Source organism: Oryzias melastigma, linkage group LG23, assembly GCF_002922805.2.
Source record: "Oryzias melastigma strain HK-1 linkage group LG23, ASM292280v2, whole genome shotgun sequence".
NCBI lineage: Eukaryota > Metazoa > Chordata > Actinopteri > Beloniformes > Adrianichthyidae > Oryzias > Oryzias melastigma.
In genome coordinates this window covers 10,127,020-10,140,760 of record NC_050534.1, presented here as the reverse complement: position 1 = coordinate 10,140,760, position 13,741 = coordinate 10,127,020, and the positions used below count along the sequence as shown (strand labels likewise).

Below are 13,741 nucleotides of genomic sequence, written 5' to 3'. Positions count from 1 at the left end.
AGCGTGATCCTGGTCTCATTTCTCTATAAATAAGGGACCACCACCCTAGTCTGGCATTATGTCAGAACGTTGTGTCACCCAGGACAATCCTACGACATCCAGAGACTTATGTTGAATCCAAATTGCTTCCCTACCCCTATTGCTCCAATTATAGGGGCATTTGAAGCATTAGTGGTGTCCGTAAGTTTTTTTTTTTTTTTTAAGAAGTCTGACAGATTGGCTATCCCTACGCCGGTAGGGTGATTTGTTTGTGGTTAGGAGGAGAAATACCTTTCTTCATGTCAGTGGGGTGTTTTGAGGTTTTTCTTGACTTTTTAAAGTTTTAAAAACGGGTGTTATGTATTCTCTGAGCACTGGCGCTAACGTAGAGGACTGACCACTATTGATGACGTCATCAAGTGTTAGTAATTTGAAGACACTGTTTTTATCCATATCTCTGTGCTTGGAGGGCTAAGTTTAGGGATAGGGAAAGGCAGTAGGGGTAGGGAAGCAATTTGGATTCCGGGAATCAGGAAATTAGGACTGAGGGCAACAGGAACCTTCCTACTGAGGAGCGTCTGGACGTTCAGTCCCTAGTCTCTGCTTCCTCAACGTGTCAACGCAATTAAAGAGATTTTCAAAGTTGGATGGAATACTTTGACATGGTCCTAAGGTAAGATAAGGTAATGTAACGTAATGTAAACCAGCTCAGCGACCTTGTGGTAGAGTGTCCGCCCTGACACTGGAAGGTTGAGAGTTCAAATCCAGGCAGAATCATACCTACAAAGACTCTAAAAATGGTACCCAATGCCTTCCTGTTCGACACTCAGCATTAAGGGGTTGGATTCAGGGGTTAAACTACCAAATGGTCCCCAAGCGCGGTTGTGTCTGCAGGTCACCTCTCCCCAAGGGGATGGGTGAAAAGAGCTGCTTTCCCCTCAAAAAGTTTCCCAGAATTTCTTTAGGCCACCTCCCTGAACTCCTCCCAGATCCGAGCTTTTACCTCAGCATCATTCAGAGAACTCACCTCCAAAAATCCTGGGCTCATTGAACAACACCGCCACTGGAAAAGAAAAAGAAGGCACATCCTCATGTCAGCCCTGCCCAATCACAAGTGCTTAAATCGAGAAATCCGTCTGAGCTCACCTGCAGCAGGAACAGAGGAGGAGACGAGCAGCAGCAGCAGAGCAGTAAAAGTCATGATGGGAAGCAGAGCGGCGGTCGAGTTTAGACGCAGGAATTAAGGAGGCTGACGGAGGCGGCATGAACTGGACCGGACGACAGAAGAAAAAAACACACTTAAAAATGAAACGTCACATGTGAACACTCTAATGACGGAGACGGATTGAGCAGAGCGTATCTATAATTCAGGAAAGAGGGTGAGTCAGCAGAAAGATGCAGGCTGAGCAGGTCTGTGCTCAAACGCTCTGCAGCGCCGTCTCCTGCTGTGTCCTTGCACATGCTTACACAGCACCCCCGCAGGAGGACATGGCAGTGCAGCTGTGAGGAGCTGCAGCAGGCAAGTCCCAGTCAAAAACCACAACAAGGGATCAGAAAGAAGCACTAAAACAGAAATATGACAGATACCACAAACACAGGAAGTAATCTGTATTTATGGTGGAAACAACTTGAGTCACTACAACATAACAAATCTCACAGATTAGAAATTATTCTGCATAGATTGACTAAGAGTATTATTGTTTTTGTGGTTATTTAGTGGTATATTTACTCATTTGCTGAAGAAATTATAAATATCTCTTAAATTGACTAAAACTACATTTCCCAGAATCCCACACCTTCATAGTTGGTGTCATTGAAAAGCTCCAAATGTCCTCTGTAGATACCAAAAGGTGTTTTGTGGATAGTGTGCACTATTTGGGTGATATTCTGGATTAAAAATGTCTTCTACAGAAGACAAATGAGTGTCAGGAAGATATGAAGAATCTTTAAATTAACTTTTATCCAGAAAGGACAGCAGAAAAAAAATAGTTTCTGACTGAGAGGCTAAATCTCAAAGAAAAATTAAAAGCTGAAGAAGTTGCAACATTTAAAATCAAAATTATATTTTATTTCCTGATTCTAACACCTTCCACGAATTTCATTGCAAAGTTTGTTTATTTTCCTTTTTTTCATTCACACTTCAGTTTTATATATTTCTTTTTTGGGTTTTTAAATGTAAACGGTTTTCCCATATCTTGTCATTTAAACTGCAAAGAAGATATTTTCATTTAAGGAAACGGGGAATTCTGGTCCATATTTCTGAGAAAACTATAAATTCCGTCAATGGTGATAACATAAAGGTTTTTTGGGAACAAAACGAATAAAAACAAACTTTAAAATATCACAAATTTTCTATCATTTGTGAATAAAATAATATTTTGTGACATTTTAAATCTTAACAAAAATGTGCTCAATTAGTTGGGAGAGTTTGATCAAGAATAAATAGTTTCAACTAAAACTAGTGACTCTTTTAATAAATAATTTGGGCCTTGATCTAAATGAAATGTTTGTATTCTTATATTTTCTCTATTAAAACACAGCTTTTCAAATTAAAAGTGTTTTTGGGTTGGGCCATCAAATGTTCCCACACATTTTTAACATACTATAAAGAATTAATTTTCTTTTTTTTTTTTTTTAACAGAAAGTGGTTATGTCATAAAATAAATAACAATAAGTGAGTTATTTTTATCATGAAGTTTTGAAAACTGCCTAAACTTTTTCCCGCCAAAACTTTCATGGAGGCTGCCATCTTGGAATAAGTAGGTAAAGCCCTTCTACTGTCCCCTAGTGGACTGATGATAAACTACAGGACAGAAAAGATGGCCAACATAAGTTGGAGTCATGCTAATGAGATAGTAGTCTTTAAAATACACGTATCAAATATGATATAAATGTTTGTAAAGAGGCTACGACAGAATCTTAAATAAAACCCAAACATGACAAAACTCAAACAGACTGAACCCTTCAGAATAAGAGCCTTCAATAACACCGATCTACATACCAGTTAGAAAAAAACAACCTTGTGACTGTCAAATGGGAGAAAAGTAAACAGATCCACAAACAAGACGATAACTCCTGATCCCGACAAAATAAGAGCACAGAAACCGAGCCTCCATCCAGATACAGAAGCTGAAACCGTCCTGATGACTCAACAAAATCACGGCTGCAGCATTTTCTTTACATCAGCCCGATATGCTTCTCTTTATAAAACCTTCCTGTGGATTTATTGTGTCCCAATCAGTGTTTTCGTAGCATTTCCATGGCAATAATCCCTCGTGGCAGATCCTCTTTGGGGAAATGTAGGTCAGATTAAAACCAGCAGATGAACTATCCCAAACCATGTCGATTTTTTATCACTTTTTAGTAGATTTTGGTTTGATTACAAGAATTGGAAAGTTTTTAGGTTTTAAAATGTACAAAAAAGAACCCTGCAAACAAAACTAACCAGGTTTGGGTTTCTAGAGGAGATAAATAATCCTGGATTAGGATGCAGAGGTATGTCTGAGAGGCCTACCAAGGGAGGTGCCAGGAAATGGAGCATCAGTTGCCATGGCGCCTCCAGCTGCGGACACCTTCACCTCTCCTCTGCTCTCCTCTTCTCTCCTTCCTGTTTGTCACTTGAGTTTTTGGCGTCTTTCAGCGCGTCCTTCAGATGAAATCACGCAGGCGTCTGCGCACCGGCGTCTGCGCGCTCCAACTTCACTGCGCAGACCCTGACATCACTCCGGGAACTCTGCATTGCGGTACTCCACTTCAGCTCACCACCACCTCCACCACCCCACAGCCCAAAAAGAAGAACTCCTGCGCAGCCTCAGATGCGCTTACCTTTTAAGATGAGGTTGAGTTTGGGGGGCGCGCCGTCCTTTTTGGACCGGAACCGCATCTCACACACACAAACACAACACACAAGTGGAGCGTCCCGACATGAACTTTTTTTTATTGGATGGAGGGCGGTGACGCGCGCGGCGGGGCGGCGTGCACGAGCCGGGGATTGGTCCTTGTGTCTGGAGGGGGGAGGGAGGGATGGGAGGGATGCGGACATCACGCCGCTGCGCATCCCGGCGGGGGGAGAGAAAGAAGGAGGGGGGAGATCCCAATCCTGCCACCAAAGCAGAAGATGAGAAATAAAAAACACAACAAAGCTTCATGATTACACTGATGAAGATTACACTGATGAAGAGGAGTTCCGCTTGAGCGATGAAGACTGCAGGAAACCTGAAATATCTGCAGCCACGTGCTGTGCATCATAAATGACCTTCACTCTAATCTATTATTAATGTGTATTTCAAAGCTAAAGCATCATACAGATGTGCAAAAAACAGATAAAAGTATCAAATTTAAGCAATTCAAATTAAACTTTATTTATAGAGTACTTTCCCTGCTACAGAACACCTCCAAGTCCTTTACAGAAATTAATAAAAAAAATAAAAGATAAGAGTAAAAATAGCAACAAAAAAAAAAAAAGTCCTTAAATCAGATGAAAACTAGCAGACACACTTATAGTGACATCAGCTAACTTGAGCCACTTTATGGTTATGAAACTGAGAAAATACAAATATGATATTTGATTGAGTTCCTAATATTAAATGTTTCTGTGTTGAATTTATGGGATAAAATAGTTCAAAGTAGGGGTATAACAACAAATCCTACCCAGCATCATACTGAAACGCTAAAGCTAGGGCTCAGATACAAAAACAAATGCATAAAGTTAGAAAATTAAGTTTTTCTCGTAATAAAATTAATCAAATCAAAACTTTAGTGTCTCTAAATCCTAAAATGTAGTAATTTAAATAAAAGGGATATTTACCATATCCAAAAGAAACTTTGCAAAAACAGTTTATTGTTTAGTTTTTGTTAGCTTCTAGCTACTAGCTACTAGCTTAGAAATGCTGTGAACAGAATCCGTCAGTTTTCCAAAAAGAAAAATTCCTTCAGGATCAGAAAATATACAAAATGGAAATAATCAAAGTTAGCGCATGTGTTTCTTTCTTTTCTTTTTTTTTTTTTGTCAGGACCACTGACCTAAAATCTCTATTAAAAAAAAAAAACAACTCTCAAAATTATATGAATCGATAATAAATATTGGAAAACATCCTTTTGATTGAGGTACTGTAGGTTTATTTTACTATAGCGTAAAAACACAAGTGGAGAAAAAAATGATCAACCAATTATTACAGTCCAGTGTGTGGAAACACTATGAATTTTACAAAGTCATGTGATCATACAGTGTGGTAGAGTGTTCTAATTTTGTGTAATATTCTAATTTAAGTGGGCTGCACTTTGACAACAACTCTTGTTTACTTGTTTGTTTGTGCACATATTTAATTTACACTTAATTATCTTGCAATAAATACAAGGAATCTGGAAAAGTTCCCCAGAACTGTTCAGTATTTATCTCTGAGTCACACCGGTTGAATATTTTGACTAAAGTATCAATTTTATGTCAGTGAATCTGGCCATTCAGCATGAACAAATATCAACTATGAATCGTATCGTCAACCACAAACTGTGAATAGAACTGTTGCTATGCTAAAAAGATTAGCTTTGAATTTTTCTGAAAGACTTAAAGTCTTCTACAGGCGAGGTCTGGTTTTTGGTCCGACCTTTTGACCACAAGCAGACCTGAGGACCTGAAGGGTTATAAACTAAAAATTAAATCTGATCAAAATGAAGGTCCAGTTCCATTAAGACATCCAGTAGATGCAGCCTCTTGTTGTGAATCAGGAACGGATGAAAAAATACAGTTTGAAAAAGAATTAGTGACTTACAATCCACTGAGTGAGGAGCCTTTCATGGCTGTTTATGTCTCAGAGAGTTTTTTTGTAAAAGTTTTGTTCAGATTTAGTTGGTTAATAACAACATTTATAGAGGAAAAAGAAATGTTTTCTTTGCAGGAGAGGAAAAAATGTGCAAAATCAACAATAAAGTCTGATCACCTATTATAAATTTTTGGCCAATTTTTTTTAAAGATCTGTAATTGATAAGGACATAGTTTCTGCAGAGTGACAGAAGTTCATTAGAGATTTGACTCTGAGTTGTGTTAATGTGGAGTAAACACTCCTTTATTTCCCATCATCCATTTATTTTTTACACAAGAACACGTTAGAAACACAAAATGCTGTTTGGAAAAGATCGTATTTGTGACGTAGTAAGTACACAGAGAATTCCACAGTACTCCTGTTCCGCTCCACTTGTAGATGACTTCCTCCATTTTCCTCATGCGAGCCGGCACTGGCTCCAAACTGTATGGCTGCATAGCTCAAATATTTGGTTTTGTGTGAGGCTGTAAGCTCGTGGGAAAGTATATAATAGCAACTTTTATTATCAAGATTATTTTTCAAGTTTATATTTTGATTTATTTATTTACGTAAAGTGATTTGTAAGTGTTTTGGATCAGGAATAGTGCTCTATAATGAACGTTAAATTTTGGCTTCACTTTTTTAAGAACTTTCTGGAACCAAGTTATACTGTATATACATTTTTTAACTCTTTTAGTATAATGAATAGTCAGTCGTGTACTCTGATTACTCTGCTGTGCAGTTGTTAGTTTTTCTGGCCAGGTTTAAGCAACATGTTTTTCTTTATATTTTTCTTTTGTGATGAGTCCTCTATGATGTGTAGAAGTTTAATCGAGTGTGGAATAAAAATGGCTGACATGTGTAGTGCGTTTTCAACTACAACAGGGGTATTTTACTTATTTTCTTATGAGAAATGTCTTTTATTTGTTGGTTTTCTTTTTATAAAACTGCCAAACTTAGTGCTGCCATTTATATTTGTCATTTTTCTAAGCGTTTAGAGTGAATGCCAACTCCAAAAACCCATTAGCACAAAAACACCAGATGTATGGTAATCTCACACGGATTATTTATTTTTTAGTGTATTTTCTCCATAGGCTTTTATTTTGAAAAAAAAAAAATATTCTAGTAGATTGAGAACACTTTTTCATTTTTGACCTTAATTTAAATCATAATAATAATAATAACTTGAGTGATTCCAAATACTGAAAGCAACATTTATTGACTTTTTTAAACTTCATTAAAAAAAAGAAGAATTGCAATAGTATATTGTATAGTAAACCATTTGGACAGTCTTTCATGCTTTTGTCATATTAGGGTCATACATCCCACGGAAAGTTCACCATTTATTACACACCAATGTGCACCTTTGTCTCCATGCAGGCCGTCTCACCGTATCGCTTTTCTTTTAGTGTATTTCTGAGCACACACTCCCACTAGTTCTTAGTTTCGAACAGCGTGTTAACATCCTCCTGCTGTTCGAAAACGAGATCTGGGAGTTTTTCCAAATGTATTAAACTGTGTTTTTTTTTTTGGGTAGAAAATACAGAAAATGTGCATGAACTGTCAAACTCAAACAATACAGGTGTCACACGAGCTCAGTAACAAGTTAAAATAATCTCCTTCGATATCTGACAGGCTAAAAACAAGCAAATTCAGCATACAAAATCAAACCCAAAGAAACTTCACACCAAATGAAATGCTTAAAACTGTTATTAGCCATTTTGCCACCCCTCCCCCCAGACAGCCGAACTCCAACCCACTGATATTTACAATAAATAAAACAAAAATATATATATATATATTTATCTACACGTGGAATGCAGACACATTGCAACCTAAAAACTTGATGCAAGTTATGATAAGACATTGAAATATTTCTGAAAATAAAATGAAAAATCAAATGTACATATATATTTAATCCCATAGAGAGGAGGGGCACTGCTTTACCCACACACATATACACACAAACGCGCGCACACAAACACGTTGGAGTTATAGGCTGTGTCCGATTTCACGCACTACTTCCGATTAGCGCAATATATAGGGAGTTCGTTTATTTTTTTTAGGTGAATCTACAAAATCCAGAAATTTCCCAGAAGTCTCTGTGAAAACCCAATACATCGATACTTACTAGATTGGCAAAAATAGACCACAATGCATTGCCTTTGAACGTTTTGGAAAAATGGCGGAAACTAGGAGACGACTGATAAATTTGATGTCATATTTACAGTTTAGTAAAAGAAAGTAGTGAGCATGGTGTTTGAAAATCCAGGGCACTGGATAGTCCTGCACCATATAGTCTTTTGAAGGCTTGGGTGTAGTGAGAGAATTCGGACATAGCCATAGTGTTGGTGGAAACGGAAAGAGTGTACGTCATCCAGGTCAGCACATTCTCATTCCCAAGTCGTCACATATTGACATTTGGTTAGAGACCCCTCCACGTCACTTTCTGATGTTTTGGGTGTCCCCAATTCGGCGGTTTTTGACGTGCTAGCTGCCCTTGTGTCATGTAGGACGCGGTATCGGAGGCGAACCGGTATTGGGTTAGGGTAGCAGACGAATCCCAAGGACACGCCCAGTACCAGTTGCGGACTGATCCAGTACTTTGTCCAGTAGAGGTTGCGGACTGTTACTCTGGACGCACCCAGTAACAGTACCCTAACCCAGTACTGGTACCCTAACCCTAACCCTGGTACTGGTTCACGTCTGGTACCGCGTCCGCTTCATGCTTGGTACCAGGCATGATTCCGGTACAACGTCTAGTACTGCGTCCAGTACCGGGTTTGGGTGCCAATGCGCTCCTCATCCCGGTACTGGTCCGGTTCCAGTTCACTGGTTGGAGACCCGGGATTTAATGTGAACAGCCAGCACTTCAAAAAACAACCTGATGGGGACGCTCAAAACGTCAAAAAGTGACGCGGAGGGGTCCTTAACCAAACGTCAATAGGTGTCGACTTGGGAGCGAAAATTGAGAATTAAGCATGCATGTGCTGCACACGCGCGCATGCGGCCAAACGTTCCAGCTTCAGCCACTTCCTCTACAGCAATAGAAAAGTCGATAGAAGTGCCGCTTTCACAACCAGACATCACATACTGTCGAAGGTTAGATGCATTTACCGTCATTCACTTTGACTGATACACTTGTACACCCATCGGTATCTTTCAATTCCTGTTCAAGACGCTACGTTTTAGCGTAGTGCTACACCAGGGGCGGAGTCTAGTTCCCAGTGGCAGTTATCTGGTGAGAAGTTTGGCAGTAGTTTTTCTTTCCTCTTGATGATGAAGACACAAGAACAACAGTGTCTATCCTATTTTCTGATTGGAGTGGGAATATGAAAGTGTAGTAGCTGAGTGACAGGATTGTCATAGAAACCTGTAAGTATAACTGGTTTCTCACTGTCGTTGAAGTGCTCCAAAGATGTTAGTCATTATTGGGCGATAAATGGGCCCCGCCTTCATTAAATGTTGTAGTTTAGTTTGGAAGAGTAGGCTCCAATCTGTCCATGTTTCCAGTTTCATCTTGTCCTTAGTGACTTACATCATTTGGTACCAGGCAAACAACAAACAAAAAGTACATAAAATTGTTGTTTTTGTGATCAAAGTCTGATGGATATTTTCATAAACTTCGGCCGTTTGAATATGTGGCAAGATGCTCATCTTGGTCATATGATACAATATATTCACACAATACTTCACCTATGACCCTCTTTGTCTACGACTTCTCTTTGGATTGCCATTGTACCGCTACATGTAACAAAGCACGACTGTGTTCTGCATTGTCACAAGCTTCTTATTGAAATAAGTTTTATATTTCAGTGGTAAGACCAAAACAAAACTGAAACATAGGTTGTTCACAAAGATAGAACTTTGGATGTCTGTTCCCCCAAACTAATAAAACATGGACCAGTGCTTCTTGTACCAGTACATAAAAACACTGTTTCTCACAAATAAAAGGTAAGAAGTTAGGTTTCTGTTGGCTTGTGTGGCAAAATATACCCATAATCCATCTGTTTTAAACTCCAGTGTTTTACTGAAATATTCCTCCATGATTTTCACTGTGATGTAACATGGTGAACTCAATGGTAACAAGACATCTGGTCTGGATACCCCAACAGAGGATGGTCCAATCTGGTTGCTTTGGTTAGATTTGCAATATTTGAGGAACAAAACACCAAAGCTGCGAACGATTACTCAAAGAAAAGGTTTCATGAATCAGGTCATAAAGGCTTTACTGCCTTTTTGCGACTTCTGAGGGAAGACTTTAACAATTCCAGACTATCTTTGACAGAGTAGAAGCTTCTTAAAATGGGGTTTGTATTGGACCAAGGACTGCGTACAAGCCATTATATATCACCAAACTCTAAGGTTAGTTGTACGAAGGACAGGCTACCATGGGCTGTTGAGCAATGAATACAGATTCTATTTCTGTTTGGCATTTAGCTTGTGAGTATGCCAAAAGAATGCCACTTCCTCTGTCCCTACTGTACCATCTACAAAGATTGGTAGAGAGGTTATCCTGGTACAAAGGTCCATTTTTAAGATTCATAAAAAGCCTTTTAATCTAATCACAGGGGTTCTGGTGTTTTGTCTGTGTTTTTGTTTTGTTTTTAAGACAAACAGATCAAAGCAGATGGCCGCACTTACTAAATCTAGTTTAGCGTTTTCCTCTCCAATTGCATGGTCATGAGGTAAAGCACCAGATATACCTATCAGTCTCTAATTAATCTTTTTAAAATGTTGAAATAGTCTAAAACATCTTTGATTTTACATTTTAATGACTTCCTTTAGTGCTTCATGGATTATTAGGACTGATGAGGGTTTGGTGCCATGACTATTAGCTGTAACAGTACGAAGGAAGGACCATTTTAGGGGTTTGTTGTATGAATGAATTTGTATGTAAAGTCAAGTCTGTGTCCATGCAACTGTGAAGCTTTGCAGTAATTTTGCATGACTAAAGTAACTTCTAGAATAGGGTCAGACATCACAGAATGCAATGGAGAAAACAAACAAGCTCCACTTTGTCTTGGGTATGAAGAGAGATGCACCTGTAGATATAGGTCACTGTTCTCTGGAAAGGCACTAGAAATCGGGCTGAGAGCTTCTTTATTCTCAACAAATCCAGAAATGATAGGATTCTGAAAGTGTATAGTACATATACTATTGTAGGGGTGGGATGGTCTGAACAAGTTTGCCAAGTTTGAGTACTTGACGATGACACCAGATTGACGAATATATCCACTTTTTTTGTTTGTGTGCCGTAACAACAGTTGGGTGCAAAAAAAAAAAAAAAAAAAAAAACGGAGACAAGCAGAAGACAAGATAACATCAGGCTACAAGTTTCACCGACCGGCTGCTATGATGCTGAGCCCTGGTTCCTGTCGGCTTCTTCAACTCTACAAACGGGCACCTGGAAATATAACCTCCATCTTATTTGAGTATTTATATATAATTATATGTACAGAGTCTGTCTTAAAAAAAATACACTAGCTTCTACTTTGAGCCACACTTGCCACAGCTGTGTCCACGAAAGACACTGCTGCCATTTTTATCTATATATCACTCACCGTTTAACACTCTCTGAAGATAGGAAAATAAGCCATACCTAGATCTTCTTAGGCGCATATCAGTTTTAAGACGCAGCATACCTGTGAAACGACCAACACATGGGTGGTAAAACACTCTTTAGACTCACGATTTACTCCATGCAGATGCTAATGAACGCGACTTGATGCATATTTGCCTGCCTGCGGGTCGTATACCATGCTTTCATAAACCAAAGAAGATAGCACACAAACTTTAGCACATCCTTGTTTTGTGGTACATTCCATCTGCTTTGCTTGCTCCCTCCAAACATCCTCGGTTTCACACCTTCTTTGATTGGTTTTGGGGAATGTGTGTTCATGGGAATGTCACAGTGTGACTGGGGGCTGACGGTGTGGACAATGAGGAGTCAGCAGTCTCGGTGACAGGTAGCCTTGGCTGCCGGAGTGACAGCCGCCGCTGGGGCAAAGTGCAGAGCAACCGTTACCGCAGCAACCGCCACCACAGGAAGGGTCCGATTCGCCAGGGTGGCCGTGGCAACCACTGCGACCAGGCAGTGGACTTTCGCTAGACGAACGAGTTCATTGCATTGACGGGCGAGGGCGCCTCCGAGCTCTCGTTGCCTTCGTGCGTGTCTTTCTCTTTCTTGCCACTGTACTGGCCTATGAAGGAGCCGTCTTCGTTGAACTGTCCGTCCCCGCCCTCCCCGTAGTCCACCAAACTGTCATCGCTTTCATCACGGCGCACCGTCCCGTTGGACGGTGTCCGACTGCCTTTTAAGGGCTTGTGGTCCTCCATGTCACTGTGAAGCATAGCAAATAAATGAATGCAGTACAGAACTTTTGGGGTCACATCATTCTGAAGGCTTTATACTCATTAGTACTTTTGCGTTTCCACTGCACAAGTATTGCATGAACCATTTAATGGTAGCTGGAAATGTGCTGTCTTTGTTGGATTAGAAATACAACAAATAAACACATAAACTGCAGTAGAACATAAAAACCAAGTGGTTCATAAAGTTTCTGGTTACTCTGAGGTTGACTTTGCTTGTACAGTGGAGCGGCTCAGTCACAAATGATATGTGTTGCATTAGTGCTGTAGATGGTTCAAGCCTGGATGCATTGCGAAGGAGTATCTAGCAAACGCGTGCTGTTCAGTCCTTTGCACCTCTGTTTCAACCGAAGACTTTCATTATCCATGCAGGAATCAAGAATGCAATGAAGAAGTCATTGTCCTGCTTTGATGCAAAAACACCTTCAGCTTTTAAGCTTCTTATTCAGTTGGAAAAACATTTGTTAGCTAGATGTTTTTTGCTAACTTCTTTTTACAAAAAAAAAGCTAACTCACAAAATTCTAAAATGGAGGAAGTTAAAAAGCAGCAAAGTATGCCTCTTGTTTGGCAAGATTATAGCATGTGTCTATGGCTGGCATTAGTGATCGAATCACAAGTAGACATCTGTCAAGTACTTTGACATGTAAAATTTTTCTCATACATAATTTACGTTTAAAACTGTGTTTCTGGGTATTTTTTAAATCCTATTGAATAAGAAAACTGGATGCTAGAAAAGCCTGGGACTAATGACTTAACAGCTAAAGTCTCTTTTAACACTCTGCTCCTCCGCTCTCTTGTGAGCACTAATTTTCCTCGTCCGAGCTGGCCTCTGGCTCAAAACTGTAAGGCTGGATGGATCCAATTTTGCTTGCCATTATTTTTTCACCACTAATGCTAGCTTGGGGATATAAGTTCTAATAGAGCCAACAGTCCCGCCCGCAAACTAGAAGTGTTTTTCTAATAGAATGCATCAATTACTCAAAACTACTTCATTTATACTTCACATTAACATTTCTTCTTTAAGCTAATTGCTAGCTAAGCTAGTTACGCTAATTATTTGGAGTTGATTCATGCATTCTGAATGTATAAAAACGTCTACACAGTTATAATATTTGGATATTATGCTCTGTCTACTTGTGATTCACTTATTAATATAGATGCACCTAAATGCCAGAAGTAAACGGTATATAAAGTACAAATCACATGTTTTGTTGCTAATTTTAGCTAAAGTTAGAACATTCTCTGGACATTCTACAATCTGCATGAACTGCATGCCAATCTTAGCACATCTTATCTTACCTCTCTATTGACCTAAACCCCAAGAACAGAAAGATAAAAACGCAAGTAACATGAAATGTCAATCAAGGACCCTTTTTAATGTGCATAAACATTGCAACAGTTTTGCTAAATCTAGCATGAATATGGAAATGTTAAAGCAAAAAGAGTTCTATTAAGAGATTAAGTATAAAAAAAAGACTACCATATTTTCCGCACTGTAGGGCAAACAATTTTTAAACTTTTTGTCATAAACTAACATACGGTAGCTCTGAAACTCACTACAAGTTAGCAAGGTTAGGAACGTTAGCCATGT

General features: G+C 39.2%; 2 protein-coding genes and 1 long non-coding RNA gene across 20 annotated transcripts in view; 1 reads left to right on the top strand and 2 right to left on the bottom strand.

Annotated features, from left to right (window-relative positions):
* Positions 1 to 3,957, bottom strand: part of cntn1b (contactin 1b) — an 18,644-nt gene extending 14,687 nt beyond the window's left edge. Inside the window, exons 1-4 of one of the 3 annotated variants that reach the window (XM_024283555.2) lie at positions 3,805 to 3,945; positions 3,494 to 3,712; positions 1,126 to 1,247; positions 1,007 to 1,042 (exon numbers count right to left, since the gene is read on the bottom strand). In XM_024283555.2, the coding sequence (XP_024139323.1) occupies positions 1,007 to 1,042; positions 1,126 to 1,180 (91 nt within the window). In that variant the 5' untranslated portion in view covers positions 1,181 to 1,247; positions 3,494 to 3,712; positions 3,805 to 3,945. Of the gene's footprint in view, positions 1 to 1,006; positions 1,043 to 1,125; positions 1,248 to 3,493; positions 3,784 to 3,804 lie in introns of those variants that run through there. The other 2 variants (XM_024283563.2, XM_024283547.2) reach the window with 2 other exon arrangements.
* Positions 1 to 13,741, top strand: part of LOC112153385 — a 40,036-nt gene that overhangs the window by 6,914 nt on the left and 19,381 nt on the right. The gene's annotated exons all lie outside the window — the stretch shown is intronic.
* The window catches only part of nrcama (neuronal cell adhesion molecule a), a 62,862-nt gene continuing 56,098 nt past the window's right edge, over positions 6,978 to 13,741 (bottom strand). For 7 of the 16 annotated variants that reach the window (XM_024283435.2, XM_024283471.2, XM_024283411.2 and 4 more), the window contains 2 exons: positions 13,450 to 13,461; positions 11,886 to 12,120 (listed from right to left, as the gene is read on the bottom strand). In XM_024283435.2, coding sequence (XP_024139203.1) covers positions 11,886 to 12,120; positions 13,450 to 13,461 — 247 coding nt within the window. Of the gene's footprint in view, positions 12,121 to 13,449; positions 13,462 to 13,741 lie in introns of all 16 variants that reach the window. The other 9 variants (XM_036210164.1, XM_024283403.2, XM_024283507.2 and 6 more) reach the window with 3 other exon arrangements.